General features: G+C 43.0%; 1 protein-coding gene across 1 annotated transcript in view; it reads right to left on the reverse strand.

Moving 5' to 3' along the window:
* The window catches only part of LOC126419422 (uncharacterized), a 308,724-nt gene that overhangs the window by 154,379 nt on the left and 138,686 nt on the right, over positions 1-15,659 (reverse strand). The window contains exon 5 of the mRNA XM_050086609.1: positions 12,400-12,522. Coding sequence (XP_049942566.1) covers positions 12,400-12,522 — 123 coding nt within the window. The remainder of the gene's footprint in view (positions 1-12,399; positions 12,523-15,659) is intronic.

Raw genomic sequence — 15,659 nt, forward strand, 5'->3', positions numbered from 1 at the left:
CGTTGCAATTTTGGACTTTCTGTCAACGTCATGTTTAGACATTTCTATTTCCCATGGCCTACTTTATTTGCTGCATTTTTATATATTTCCCTCGTGTCAAATTTAATATATCACGTTTTATCTAACGATTTCTACTGTACCTTCTTCCCGTTCACATACTCTGCTGCATTCACCACTTTTTCTCTCAAAGATATCCATTCGTATTCTAGCGGATTCCTTTCTCTGTTTCAGTCAGTCGTTGCATTACGGTAACTTTAAGATTATCGAAAAACTGTGGGTCTTGACTTATTCAAGTTCCATTTCCTTAATTTGCTACCGTTTACTGTCTCTTTAGTTGTAAACCGCAGCTCGTAACCAATAAATTATTGTAGGTTTGCGTCTGCACCAGGAAATATCTTATAATTTAAAATCTGGTTTCGAAAACTTTGTTCCAAGTATGTATTATTCTTTCATGATTCTTAAGCAAGGTGCTGGCGATGATTACATTGTGCCCTGTGCTAAATTCTATCAGGTAGCTTCCACTTTCATCCCTTCCCCCAAGCCCTTGTGTTTTTAGTGTTTTCCTGTACCTGCTACCGTATCACACTTTAAATTTTTGTCTCGCTTAACTATCTGAATAATCTCTTTTATCGTACATTGTTTCAATGTGTAAGGAGATAGTGAACAATTATGAACGGTAGTCATAAAATCTGTTTATGTTGAAATGAGAAAACATGAATAATGAAATATGTAAAAGAGTACATTGTACAGAAAATGAAAAATTTGTATGTCTTCACCCAGCTTCGTCTTTCCTTCATGTAGGTATAAGATATAGTTATTCAAACACACCGGTCGTTTCGGTGAGTCCCACCCCGTACCTCAGTGGCTGTTCGTCATTGGCTACCGCTAGCGTCTGCCGCTTCCAGATGGGAACGCCAGTTCCGCGAGCCGCCGCGTCAAAGCGGAAAACGCTTGCCGCTGCCGTTGCCGCACGACGCGCTGCCGCGCTCTAGTGGGAACCGGCCTTAATGTCGTGTAGGGCCCCCGCGAGCACGCAGAAGTGCCGAAACACGACGTGGCATGGACTCGACTAATGTCTGAAGTAGTGCTGGAGGGAACTGACACTATTAATCATGCAGGGCTGTCCATAAATCGTAAGTGTACGAGGGGGTGGAGATCTTTTTTGAACAGCACTTTGCAAGGCATCCAGGATATGCTCAATAATGTTCATGTCTGGAGTGTTTGGTGGCCAGCGGAAGTGTTTAAACTCAGAAGAGTGCTTCTGGAGCCACTCTGTAGCAATTCTGGATGTGTGTGGTGTCGCATTGTCCTGCTGGAATTGCCCAACTCCGTCGGAATGCAGAATTGACATGAATGGATGCAGGTGATCAGACTGGATGTTTACGTACGTGTCACCTGTCAGAGTCGTATCTATACGTATCAGGGGTCCCATATCACTCCAACTGCACACACCACACCATTGCAAAGCCTCCACCAGCTTGAACAGTCCCCTGCTGACATGCACGTTCGTGGATTCTTGAGATGTGTGCACACCCGTTCACGTTCATCTGCTCGATACAATTTGAAACGAGACTCGTCCGACCAGGCAACATGTTTCCTGTCATGAACAGCCCAATGTCTGTGTTGACGGGCCCAAGCTAGGCTTAAGGCTTTATGCCGTTCAGTCATCAAGGGTACACGAGCGTGTCTTCGGCTCCGAAAGCCCATAGCGGTGATGTTTCATTGACTGGTTCAAATGGTTCAAATGGCTCTGAGCACTATGGGACTTCTCAGGTCATCAGTCCCTTAGAACTTAGAACTACTTAAACTTAACTAACCTAAGGACATCACACACATCCATGGCTGAGGCAGGATTCGAACCTGCGACCGTAGTGGTCGCGCGGTTCCGGACTGAAGCGCCTAGAACCGCTCGTCCGCTCCGGCCGGCTCATTGACTGGTTAGCACGCTGACACTTGTTGATGGCCCAGCACTGAAATCTGCAGCAATTTGCGGAAGTGTCGCACTTCAGTCATGTTGAACGATTCTCTTCAGTCGTCGTTGGTCACGTTCTTGCAGGATATTTTTACGGCCGCAGCGATGTCGGAGATTTGATGTTTTACCGCATTCCTGATGCTCACGGTACACTCGTGAAATGGTCGTACGGGAAAATCGCCACTTCATCGCTACCTCGGAGATCCTGTGTCCCATCGTTCGTGCGCCGTCTGTAACACCACGTTCAGACTCTCTTAAATCATGATAACGTGCAGTTGTAACAGCAGTAACCAATCTAAAAACTGCGCCAGACACTTGTCTTCTATAGGCGCTGTTGACCGCAGCGCCAAATTCTACCTGTTTACATATCTCCGTATTTGATACGCATGCCTATACCATTTCTTTGGTGCTTCAATGTACACAGTTATTATTTATTTAATTATTTACATATTTTACGCCCTCATAGGAGCACTTTATTCAATCTATATACATTTCAGTCTTAATACTAGTTGTAGATTTGGCTTTCCTCTTCTCCTCCCAAATCTTCTTCATCCTTTCTGACCTGGATGTCCTTTCTTCTTCAGTTATGGTGTACTTTTTCAGTTCAAATGTCTTTAGTTTAAATCTCGTGTCACTGTATTTCAGGATGTTCCTCTCTTTTCTGTCTTCAATTTGTTGCATTGTCAAGCCTAACTCGTCTAAACCATCTTGAACTTCTTTGAACTAGTTGTTCATGGTCTTCCTTTTCCAAAAGTAGATGAACTGTTTTTTCAGTAGCCTGGTTTCTGGTAGTCTGAAAAGGTGGCAGAAAAAAGCAACCCCCCTTTTCCGCATTGTGTCAATTATTGACTCAGTTTGTCGGTATACAACTTCGTTAGGTAATAGTCGCCACTAACCCTCTACTTGGTATTTTTTGTTTATAATTGTTCTAAGGATTCTTCTGTCTGCCTTCTGTAGTTTGTCTGTGGTTGATTTGTCGTTCATCTTGAAAAGTGTTTCACTAGCATATATTGCTTCAGGTTTAATAGCAGAGTGATAGTGACAGAGTTTTGCGTTTATCGAGAGACATTTCTTCTTCTAAGTTGGCCAGTTAATGCGTTGCGCTTGTTTCTGTTTAGTTGTTCTGTTTTCTACTGACATTTTCTCGTTTGAATTCCAACTTATAACCTCCCCGAGATATTTGAATTTATTTACAGTTTTAATTTGTTTGTTATCATTCAGTGTAATGGCTGGTGTTTCGACCTTGAAGGATGGCATCATTTTTGTCTTTTCAAACGAGATCCGTAGTCCGACTTTTAGTGCTGTTTTTTGTGTTCTTCAATTTGGTGTTTAGCCTCTTCCACGCTGTTTGCGCGCAGCGCTAGATCGCCAACAAAGCCCAGGCAATTGAGTTTGATATTGCTGCCAATCTTTACGTTTGGTTGGCATTTCTTATTCCACTGTCGCATGACTTTCTCCAGTGCGCTGTTAAATAGTAGTGGGGACAGACCATCCCCTTGTCGAAGTCCCGTCAGGATTTCAAATGATTCAGATAGTTCCCTCTGAATTTAACTTTTGATTTAGTGTTCTTAATGGTGATTTCAATAAGATCAACGAGTTTCAGGTGCAATCCAAATTCCGTGAGGATTTTAAGTAGTGACTCACGGTGGATACTGTCATATGCTTTCTTGAAGCCAATAAAAGTGGTGACCAACTTCTTGTTTCTCACACTTTGTTGTTTCTTGATCCATTTAAGACTGATAATTTGATATGGACAGCTTCTTCCAGGACGAAATCCTCCTAGATATTCTCCAAGTTCTTGGTCGAGTTGTTCCTGATTTTTTGTAAAGATTATTCTAGAAAAGATCTTATATATAGCATCAAGCAGCGAAATCCCTCGATAGTCTTTTGGATCCGATCTACGACCCTCTTTGTGTATTGGATGGATTATAGCTGTATTCCTCTCATCTGGCATTTTTTTCAGAGTTCCGCATGTCTACTGTGTGCTTATGGTTGTTCTGAAGTGTTTGTTTATTTGCGTTCTTCCACAGCTCTGCGACCAGTTAATTCTTCCCTGCTGCTTTGTAGTTTCTGAGCCACCTAGTTGCTTCGTTCCCTTCACTGAGATCTGTTGGTGTAATCTTCTCTGGAAGTGTTTTGTTTTGTGGATGTGGTTCGAAATCTAGGTATTCTTTTGGTTCCTCGGCATTTAGTAATTCTTTGAAGTGATCAGGTAGAATGTTGGCGTTGTCTTGTGCGCTAGTTTCCCATTTTTATTTTTCATCACGAATGTGGTTTTTGATTGATATTTTTCGAATGTCCTATAATATTCCCTTGTTTTATGTTGTTTGAATGATTCTTCAATTAAGCTTAGGGTTTCTTGTTGATGTTCTCTTTTGATTCTTCTGATTTCCTTGGCCGTTTGTCTTCTGGCAATGATTAGCTCTCCTCGAGATTTTCATTTTTCTTTTTCTGGTCTTTCAGTCATGCTTTGTGCCTTTTCTGTATTGCTTTATCACATTATTCATTCCGCCAGGCATGTTCTTTCTTCTTCTGACAGGGGCAATCTCTTAGGCAATGTTTTTCAATTTATCAATAATCGTTCACGGTTCGTCGCTTGGAACTGTTTTGGATTTCTCTGAATACAACAACACATTGTTTATTAAATAGGTAGGGTCATATTTCCTCCTCATAGTGGATTTTGATGGTTTGTTTTTCTCTCTTGGGGTTAACTTAGTTTTTATCTTCGAAATGTAATGATCTGAATCGATGTCCACCCCACGAAGGACGTTATAGGTTTCCTTGTGGTACTTTTTTGCGACATGGTCCATTTGACACTCCCCCGTTTTAACACTAGGGCATTTCCAGGTCATTAACTTGTGCGGTCTTCTCTTAGATCTCGTAGTTTCGAGAATAAGTCCATGATATATGCAAAGTTCGACTAGTCTTTGACCATTCTTGTTTGTCAGTTTATAAGCTGGCCATTTACCAAGAACAGTGCGATATTTTCTTTCTTTCCAAATTTATCCATTGAAATCTCCAAGGGGTGGGTGTCAGGGATGACTGATATCATTTGGTCCAGTTCTTCTCAAAATATTTTCGTCCCTTCCTTATCTTTCATGTTTTTGTCATTTGTTATGGTTGCCGTTCCTGGGGAATTCGACGAGAAGTCCTATACTGAGTATAATATGCTATCATGAACCAGAAATCCCATTCCAAATTGCGAGACACTTTTTATTACTCTTTTTCCCGGCAGTCCTTTGTCGAGACGGTATCCCCCGGTTTCAGATGGGTCCTAACCTACGTTTCGAAGTTTCTGAAGTTAAAATTTTGAATTGATTCGTTACGTCTGTTAAGTATTTTTATTAACCAGTTTTCGTTATTGAATTTATATGTAATGTTGCAAAGAATGAGAATTTTCCGGGTTTACTGAATTAAAGTCTCTGTCTGTTACGCTGCCAGATGCTCCGACTCACCACAACCTTCTAAGTGGTACCCACCGTATCCGAGTGGTGTCTTTTCTTGGACCCACGATGCTGTCTATCCAAGACTTTGGATTCTTTGTTAGACGACTCTCCAAGTTGTGTTGATTGTCTGATCAATGATCAATGTCCTACCGTGGTCAGGATTTACGATTCCAGATGTGATCTGGAAAAGTGATAAATGAAACACGATGTAATGATGAATGATATTGTGGCGTGTGTTTGGTCCGCGAGAGGTATTTTATTTTTTATTTCGCTCAAGTCTCAAGTCCGCCAGTACGCTGGTTAGACCCCCCCCCCCCCCCCCCCCCCCACGTCCGCCGCCTGGGCCGCACTACGTCGGAATATCACCTTATCACCTTTCCGCCTGCTACAAAAAATGTAGTAGGTTCGTGGCATGTATAGTTATATATTGTATATATTTAAAAAAATTGCCTATGTCGTTCAAATGTTCATTAGAATATCGTGTAAAAATTTGAGGTAAATGGTTTAAGAGCTTTTCAAGAGCTTTGTTAATAATGTTTACCCCTTATACTTTACAATATATATATATATATATATATATATATATACTCCTGGAAATTGAAATAAGAACACCGTGAATTCATTGTCCCAGGATGCCGGGTGTTGGCCCTGTGTGCCTCGGTCGTATGCAGTCCTGATTGTGGCGCTCACCTGCACGGCGCCAAACACGCATACGACCATCATTGGCACCAAGGCAGAAGCGACTCTCATCGCTGAAGACGACACGTCTCCATTCGTCCCTCCATTCACGCCTGTCGCGACACCACTGGAGGCGGGCTGCACGATGTTGGGGCGTGAGCGGAAGACGGCCTAACGGTGTGCGGGACCGTAGCCCAGCTTCATGGAGACGGTTGCGAATGGTCCTCGCCGATACCCCAGGAGCAACAGTGTCCCTAATTTGCTGGGAAGTGGCGGTGCGGTCCCCTACGGCACTGCGTAGGATCCTACGGTCTTGGCGTGCATCCGTGCGTCGCTGCGGTCCGGTCCCAGGTCGACGGGCACGTGCACCTTCCGCCGACCACTGGCGACAACATCGATGTACTGTGGAGACCTCACGCCCCACGTGTTGAGCAATTCGGCGGTACGTCCACCCGGCCTCCCGCATGCCCACTATACGCCCTCGCTCAAAGTCCGTCAACTGCACATACGGTTCACGTCCACGCTGTCGCGGCATGCTACCAGTGTTAAAGACTGCGATGGAGCTCCGTATGCCACGGCAAACTGGCTGACACTGACGGCGGCGGTGCACAAATGCTGCGCAGCTAGCGCCATTCGACGGCCAACACCGCGGTTCCTGGTGTGTCCGCTGTGCCGTGCGTGTGATCATTGCTTGTACAGCCCTCTCGCAGTGTCCGGAGCAAGTATGGTGGGTCTGACACACCGGTGTCAATGTGTTCTTTTTTCCATTTCCAGGAGTATATATATATATATATATATCTTTGCTTTGTCTTACTTTGTTATGCTAATTATTGCTATTCTGATCAGATGAAGCGCCATCTGACGGACATTTTTTGAACTTTTTTTTTTTTTTTGTTCTAATAAAACCCCATGTGATTCCAAACATGTGTGTCAATTTGTACCTCTCTATCTACATCATTCCGCGATTTATGCAGTTTTCAAATTTATTCTGACTTTCTGATCACCCTGTATTTAGATATCACATATATGAAAGAAATATATAACACGCGTCCGTCCGAATGTTTATTAGCGTATCGTGTAAAAATCTGAAGTAAGTTGGTGAGCCGGCCGGAGTGGCCGAGCGGTTCTAGGCGCTACAGTCTGGAACCGCGCGGTCGCTACGGTCGCACGTTCGAATCCTGCTTCGGGCATGGTTGTGTGTGATGTCCTTAGGTTAGTTAGGTTTAAGTAGTTCTAAGTTCTAGGGGACTGATGACCTCCGATGTTAAGTCCCATAGTGCTCACAGCCATTTTTTAAGTTGGTGAATAATTTTCGGGACTTTTGGTAACAACGTTAAACAACGACTTGTCTTTATATAGTAGAACTGAAGATATACTCCAGTTTCGATCTGCTTATCACTAGCATATTCCATTAGCACCGCGCCATGGCAATTTCAAATACCACTCAGCATTACTTTACTTGATGATATTTGGGCCTTCGCCTTTTTGAATGGTAAATTTACAAATTTCTACCACTAGCTTTGCTCCTTCGTTTCCGTTGAGAGTGATACACTAAGCACTCGTCCATGGTGATCAGGCCGCTAAACACGTCACCTGGACTGGCCTGACACAGCTGCGACATTCCCGCTGGTGCCTCGGGCCGGAGGGCTTTATCAGCGGGTGTGAACACTGGTGGAAACTCGTGGGAGGCCACGTACGCTACGTTCAAAATACCATGCAAGATGTTGAAAACATCACTGGTTACTGTGTTTCACTTTTTCGACTATCGCCTCTATTGTATTACACCGGCCATCGGATGACTTATAGTGAAATGAAATGTGTGTATGGCGTTATTTGCCTGTAGACTCCATCTGGGGTGTTCCGGCTGCCTAGTGCAAATCTTTTATTTGACGCCACTTCGGCGACTTCGCACGTCTATGGTGACTGAATGATGTTGAGGACAGCACAGATAGTCGGTCTCGAGCGGTGAAAGTTCCAGATGCGGTCGCGAATCGAACCCGAGGTTCCGTGATCGAGCGCTAATCAGAAGACCACGACAATGCTGACTATGATTCCTAGTTCTTCGTAGTAAGCTCGTCTGCCACTTGGTTCTATGTGATTCACAATTGTTTTACCACACTGAAAGCGTCGGGACACCTAACTACTCTGTCTTATGAGGAGCATTATTACTGTACACTGCCTGCTGCAGATGGATTGTTACAGAGTTGTTCCTCTTCATACGCAGAAAACGAATTACCATTCTGTGCTCCACCTTGTGGAGTGCTGCGTGTTTGTGTCTTGGATCTTCTAACAGTGCATTGAGGTATTCCTAGATGTAACGATTCACATCAGTATACAAACACATTATTTCAGAATTCATATAAAAATTATAACTACAGACAGTAATATCTTCTTGATCGTATAATCTAGTAACATACAAACGTGCATCTTCTCACTCAATGGTGCACAGTCTAATATCTATTACCACGTCCAAAAAAGATTTCAAACCCGTGTTAGACATAATACAATTCATTGTCTGTCCTGATTGACCACATCACACAGGAAACAAAAATTCAAAATAATACCCCTCCTCTGTGCTCTCTCTGCTGCTCCTTGCAATGTCTGCAGAAAGTCGAGTACAATCCCATACCAAGGAAAGAAATCACAGAGTGTAGGGAAAACACTAAAATCCTGCACTACAGGGTTTCCTGTTATGTGAGGAACACCACAGCTCAAAGTATTTTCAGTACCAATGATAAGACCCAGTTACTAGACAACATTAAAATTAGTTGTCCTGATTGTGGTAAGTTTTATATTGATCGTTACGGCAGAGACACAGCGGCTGGTTCGCTGAACACGTACTAAGTGAGGCCCACACTACCAGCCACAGCGACGAGTCGTCCAATTAGCAAAAAAATATTAAAAATTCAAGATGTTGGAAGCCCTAGAAATCAACAAACATAAATGAAGAAACAGTTCCCCTCTTTTAAATTTTAGTTGCAGTCTGTTAACTAAGATCGTGGTCGGGTTAATCAGTAGGAAAATGTGTTTGACAACAAAGTGAAATATATACAGGGCTATTACAAATGATTGAAGCGATTTCATAAATTCACTGTAGCTCCATTCATTGACATATGGTCACGACACACTACAGATACGTAGAAAAACTCATAAAGTTTTGTTCGGCTGAAGCCGCCCTTCAGGTTTCTGCCGCCAGAGCGCTCGAGAGCGCAATGAGACAAAATGGCGACAGGAGCCGAGAAAGCGTATGTCGTGCTTGAAATGCACTCACATCAGTCAGTCATAACAGTGTAACGACACTTCAGGACGAAGTTTAACAAAGATCCACCAACTGCTAACTCCATTCGGCGATGGTATGCGCAGTTTAAAGCTTCTGGAGCCTCTGTAAGGGGAAATCAACGGGTCGGCCTGCAGTGAGCGAAGAAACGGTTGAACGCGGGCGGGCAAGTTTCACGCGTAGCCCGCGGAAGTCGACGAGTAAAGCAAGCAGGGAGCTAAACGTACCACAGCTGACGGTTTGGAAAATATTACGGAAAAGGCTAAAGCAGAAGCCTTACCGTTTACAATTGCTACAAGCCCTGACACCCGATGACAAAGTCAAACGCTTTGAATTTTCGGCGCGGTTGCAACAGCTCATGGAAGAGGATGCGTTCAGTGCGAAACTTGTTTTCAGTGATGAAGCAACATTTTTTATTAATGGTGAAGCGAACAGACACAATGTGCGAATCTGAGCGGTAGAGAATCCTCACGCATTCGTGCAGCAAATTCGCAATTCACCAAAAGTTAACGTGTTTTGTGCAATCTCACGGTTTAAAGTTTATGGCCCCTTTTTCTTCCGTGTATCTGGACATGCTGGAAAATTAGCTCATGCCACAACTGGAGACCGACCGCGCCGATTTCATGCTTCAACAGGATGGTGCTCCACCGCACTTCCATCATGATGTTCGTCATTTCTTAAACAGGAGATTGGAAAACCGATGGATCGGTCGTGGTGGAGATCATGATCAGCAATTCATGTCATGGCCTCCACGCTCTCCCGACTTAAACCCATGCGATTTCTTTCTGCGGGGTTATGTGAAAGATTCAGTGTTTAAACCTCCTCTACCAAGAAATGTGCCAGAACTGCGAGCTCGCATCAACGATGCTTTCGAACTCATTGATGGGGACATGCTGCGCCGAGTGTGGGAGGAACTTGATTATCGGCTTGATGTCTGCCGAATCACTAAAGGGGCACATATAGAACATATGTGAATGCCTAAAAAAACTTTTTGAGTTTTTGTATGTGTGTGCAAAGCATTGTGAAAATATCTCAAATAATAAAGTTATTGTAGAGCTGTGAAATCGCTTCAATCATTTGTAATAACCCTGTACATACATCATACGTGAACAAAAGAAACATGCAGTTACAATTAATGATACGTCCACTCACACGGAGCATCGATAATTGCTTGGCATCTCCGAGGCAAGATTACAACCAAATTTTGCACTTACTCACATGTAAGAAACCTCCACGTTTGTCGAATATGCGTTGACAGCTGTTTCAAAGTAAAAATCTTTATTCCTTGCAACTTCTTTTTGATGTAAGACCATAAATTGTCTATAGGATTATAGTCAGGCGACTGCGAAATTCAATCCAGTACCTTCACACCATTCTCTTCTTGTATATCTCAGTCATGAATTCAAAGTACTCTAATGGTTTACGGACGTCTATGAAGGCCAAAGATTCCTTCTAATGTACTGTGAAAGAACTAACGTGATACATTTCACCATTAGTGAGTACTGCCGAACATGCTCTTACTTAGCAGACTGTAATCCTCACACTTTCCGGTCCCCAGCTCGTGGTCTAGTGGCTCGTGTTTCTGCCTCTGGTGGATCACGGGGTCGCGGGTTCGATTCCCGACCGGCTTGAGGATTTCCTGTGATAGGGCACTGGGTGTTTGTGTTGCTCTCATCATTTCATCGTCATCAGTTGTGGCTAGAGTGGACTGTGTGAAAACTGGGACTTTGCACGGCCGCTGATGACCGCCCAGTTGAGCCCCCCACAAAGCAAACATCATCCTCAAAGTTTTCAGTGCTTCTGACAATGTCTGTTCCTCTCTATTCCTCCTTTTTCCTATATTTATTATTTTATTGTGGTTACCTATGTGCTCCTTACATTCTGTTCTTACAATTGTGTATTCAGTCTTTTACTCTGTTCCTGTATGGCTTTCAATATGTAATACCTATTCAGTCTATTCCTTAGTGCTCTTGTCGCCGGCCGAAGTGGCCGTGCGGTTAAAGGCGCTGCAGTCTGGAACCGCAAGACCGCTACGGTCGCAGGTTCGAATCCTGCCTCGGGCATGGATGTTTGTGATGTCCTTAGGTTAGTTAGGTTTAACTAGTTCTAAGTTCTAGGGGACTAATAACCTCAGCAGTTGAGTCCCATAGTGCTCAGAGCCATTTGAACCATTTTTTAGTGCTCTTGTCAAGTACTAATTTTATTTTACTGGGATTGTTAATTTAATTTTAATTGCTATACAGGCACTGTTTTCCATTTCAATGTTAACTTTTTCCTGGTATGCTACCTTGATATTTATTTACTGTTCAATTCTTTACTGCATTACCACTGCACTGTCACAAATGACCTTCACTGTGTGTTTGTGACTCGCTCTAGATGAGTAACATCTTTTCGAATGTTGGTAGTGAGTGTTGTAATTTCTTTGACGTCGATGGTCGTTCAAAGTCTGATGACGGCCTTGTAAGGCGATAATAGGTTAACTAAGTAAATTAATCCGCTAGAAGATACACAGTATTGTGATTTTCATTTATAAATTTGTTGTTCCACCAACAAGCGACGAAAGAATCAGTTAACATAATAACACGTATCTGCGAACAAACAAAAATTAAAGCCGTAAATTTATTTTTTCGAGGTGATAACACGAACTCTTAGGTGTGATCTAGGCTTTCCTATCGTATTAACAGTTTGTACTGTTGTCGTGTGTCCAGCCGGGTGCAGTCGTTTTCGCAACACGATATTTCGAGAGGCAAGGGATGCTGTCGAACTACCAAACAAACACAAACAGCACAAACAAAAATGTTAGGCTATCCTTCGTAGACTGAAGAGAACCAATCTGGTAGACCTTGCACTTGCGTACATTGTAGACTTTGTTCAACACAGCATGGTATGCTTGAAGATAGTTGCCCTGTAACAACTACAGTGAATTTTCCCTCGTTTCATAATTTATTACGAAGGAAGGAAGTTTGTAATCAAGAATGGTTGCGGTTCTGAACTGAATAACGCTGTAGGCAGAGTGGATGACTTACCAGCAGGTGGCCGTCGTCGCGCAAGACGAAGCCGGACGCGTTGCCCTGTGTGCTGTAGGTCCTCAGGCTGCAGCGCGGCTTACGGGCGCGTACCACAAAGTGCTTCGGGATGGCTGTACGGTCCTGTAAACATACCATCCGACACTCAGTCCTGTTCGCTGGGAAACGTGCCAGAAACAACGCTCTCTTTTTATTTTATGTTTGCTTTATACATGACGGTTCGTACTGACCAGTGTAAGGAAACGAGGTGGCAACAGTGTGGAAGAAAGCTGCTGTCACCGTCTTCTTTTAAACGGAGTGGCGGCGTTGGACGATGGAGGAGGGGCAGTAGGAGAAGATGTGGCTACTCATACTTGAGAGGAGGGATGTTTTGAATGGACAGAGAATCCGCGAGGAGAGAGTTTGGTGTGAAATAGCGAATGCTCAATATCAAATTAATAGCCCAGTGGGCAGTTTTGAGTAATAGGAAGCTATTAAAAAAAGAGCTAAACACTGTTAAAGGCATCTCTATAATGTACGAATATAACATCAGTATTTTTTAACTAGGGGAAATGGCCTGACGTGTCATGTAAGTTCTGGCGAACGCCGATTGCCTCAGTTCAAAATCGTGGAGTTATGTGTGGTGCAGACGCCAGTCCGCTAAAGCCTATGTGACGCTCACTCTGGTAGAGGAAGGACTGCCCTAAGTGCTATACGAGACTGACTGAGCCCAACTGAGGATGAAAAATTACGTGGAAGTGTGGTGTCTAGATTTAGATGCGTACTTTCTTACTATCTATTTATCTATTCTCTTATTTAGAAGTTGTTTTTGTCAAAATGTTGTAATAAATTTATTTTCATCAAATGTGGACGAACGTTTACTGTGCCTTTTGATACGTAAGAATCAGTATAGCTTGTCAACAAATGTAGTGCCTGTGTTAGTCTGTTGTTCGATTTTGGAATAACCGTGCTCGGAGGCAGCCCAATAACTAACACAAAGAGTATGGATCGGCATGAAATTTACGTAATGAGAGATAATTACTACTTGCAGTACTGGAATTAAAGTATGGATTGTTGTTGAAATAGTCTTCCTCGTAGCGTACGGAAAAGACAATGCAACGTATAAAAATACAAATACTGAAGGCGCGAAAATGAATAACGTATCTATGATAAATGCATCTACGATAAATTTTCTTACTCTGTCGACGTAGATCTTTAGACTGTCTGATTTTGCAACAGACTTAGTGCTGAACAAAAAGTAAATTGTTCAATTATTACACAAATATGTATTTAATAGAAGTCAGTATTGAGTTACGCTGACATCATTAATTTGCCTCTAATTCTCTGCGGTTGCCGCTCGTGCTGTCCATCAACTAAATCTTGATGATTAGCACATATATATGAGATTTTAAGATGTCTCGCAGGATGGAAGAAATTACTGCCTCTTCTTATGACAGCAGGCAAAAGTCATGCTTGTGAACGAAAATTGGCGTAATAAATAAAAATATTCTTGCGGCTATGATAACTCTTAAAATATATTTTTTCTTGCAGTTTTATACACACATAGCATTTACTACACACATTGTTGGCGTACAAGTAGAAATTACACGTCCTTTTTGTGTGAGATCTAAAACATAACAACTCTCAAGCGAAATTCTGTTAAAAAATTGAATATTCTCTGGACATTTCTCATCTGTTACAAAGATTATTTTATAAGCCTATCTTTGCCGCCTTCTGCGGCAATGTACAAATTTCTTATTACTAATGAGGAAAATAAAAAAAATCATGTAAATTGATAACGAGAGAAAATAAAAAACTAAAAAGGTATGATATTGGGAGCTACTTGTTTAGGTATTACACATGACCTACTTCCAATTGACAATATGCAGTATGTTCGTAGGAAGGTGGATTCATGCTGTGACATTAAGAGCGGCGTCACTTCCGAGGGCAATCCCAAAAGTAAGGTCTCCTATTTTTTTATAAGTACATAGACCTGTTTATTTCTACAATGGTTTACATCAGTTTACAGCTTGAACATTTAGCTATTTTTCGACATAATCACCATTTCTGTCGATGTATTTTTGTAGACACTGTGGCAGTTTTTGTACGACCATGTCATACCAGCTCGCCGCCATGCTGTTCAGAAAATTATGAGCCTCTTCTTTCACCTCGCCGTCGGCGCTGAATCGCTTTCCGTCAAATGTTCTTTTAACCTAGGGAACAGGTGATAGTCACTGGGCGCCAAGTCAGGACTATAGGGCGGTTGGGTGATTATGTTCCACTGAAAATGTTGCAGGAGAGCAACGGTTTGCCGAGAAATGTGTGGGCGAGCGTTGTCATGGAGAATGTGTACGCCCCTGCTCAAAATTCCTCTTCTCTGGTTCTAAATTGCCAGTCTGAGTTTTTTCAGAGTCTCACAGTACCTGTCAGCGTTAACTGTGGCCACAGCGATTCAGCTCCGACATAAATGGTGATTATGTCGAAAAATAGCTAAATGTTCGAGCTGTAAACTGATGTAAACCATTGTAGAAATAAACAGGTCTATGTACTTATAAAAAATAGGAGACCTTACTTTTGGTATTACCCTCGTATTTCTTTCTTTTCTAGGTAGTATATCAATATCGAATAGCGCAGACGAAGGAGCTCTTGGAACGTGACGATGTTCGGCGAATGGACTGCACTACTCCTTTCACCGACTTAAATCCCAGCGGGCACGTGACAAATACATTGAGGAGACGTATCGCAGAGCGTCCACATGCACCCACGACTATCCAGTTGTTGTTAATCGGGCTGGTGGAGGAACTGTACTCCCTGCCACAAGACTTCCTAACCAACGTTGTGGCCAGCACCGGAGGGCGTTGCAGAGCATGCGCTGCCGCCGGTGATGGTCACACACCCTATTAAGAGCCGTGTCCCTGCCCTCTTGTAATTTCTATGGACTTAATGCCATGAGAAATATCCGCGTATTGCATCAGGCAAAAAGAGTGACAGAAGAGTTGTAGCTCGATGTATTGTGCCTTCAAAGACGGCATACGAAGAAAGGAAAGACCCCAATACGCCTACAACTGTTAAGATACGCAAGGACAACGTTCTATGGCAGCAATAATAATATTTAAGGAGGCCATAACAGTGACAAAAATATCACAGTACTGTTCAGAACACTTAATCTGTGCGAGAATGTTAATTGGAGGGGAGAGTAGCCACCTGGTCTCCACGTATCCTCGAGGCAGCAGCCTGAAGGCGGCTGACCGTGGCCAACAGCACGCTCAGCTGCTCGCGAA

The sequence above is a fragment of the Schistocerca serialis genome, chromosome 9, assembly GCF_023864345.2.
Source record: "Schistocerca serialis cubense isolate TAMUIC-IGC-003099 chromosome 9, iqSchSeri2.2, whole genome shotgun sequence".
NCBI lineage: Eukaryota > Metazoa > Arthropoda > Insecta > Orthoptera > Acrididae > Schistocerca > Schistocerca serialis.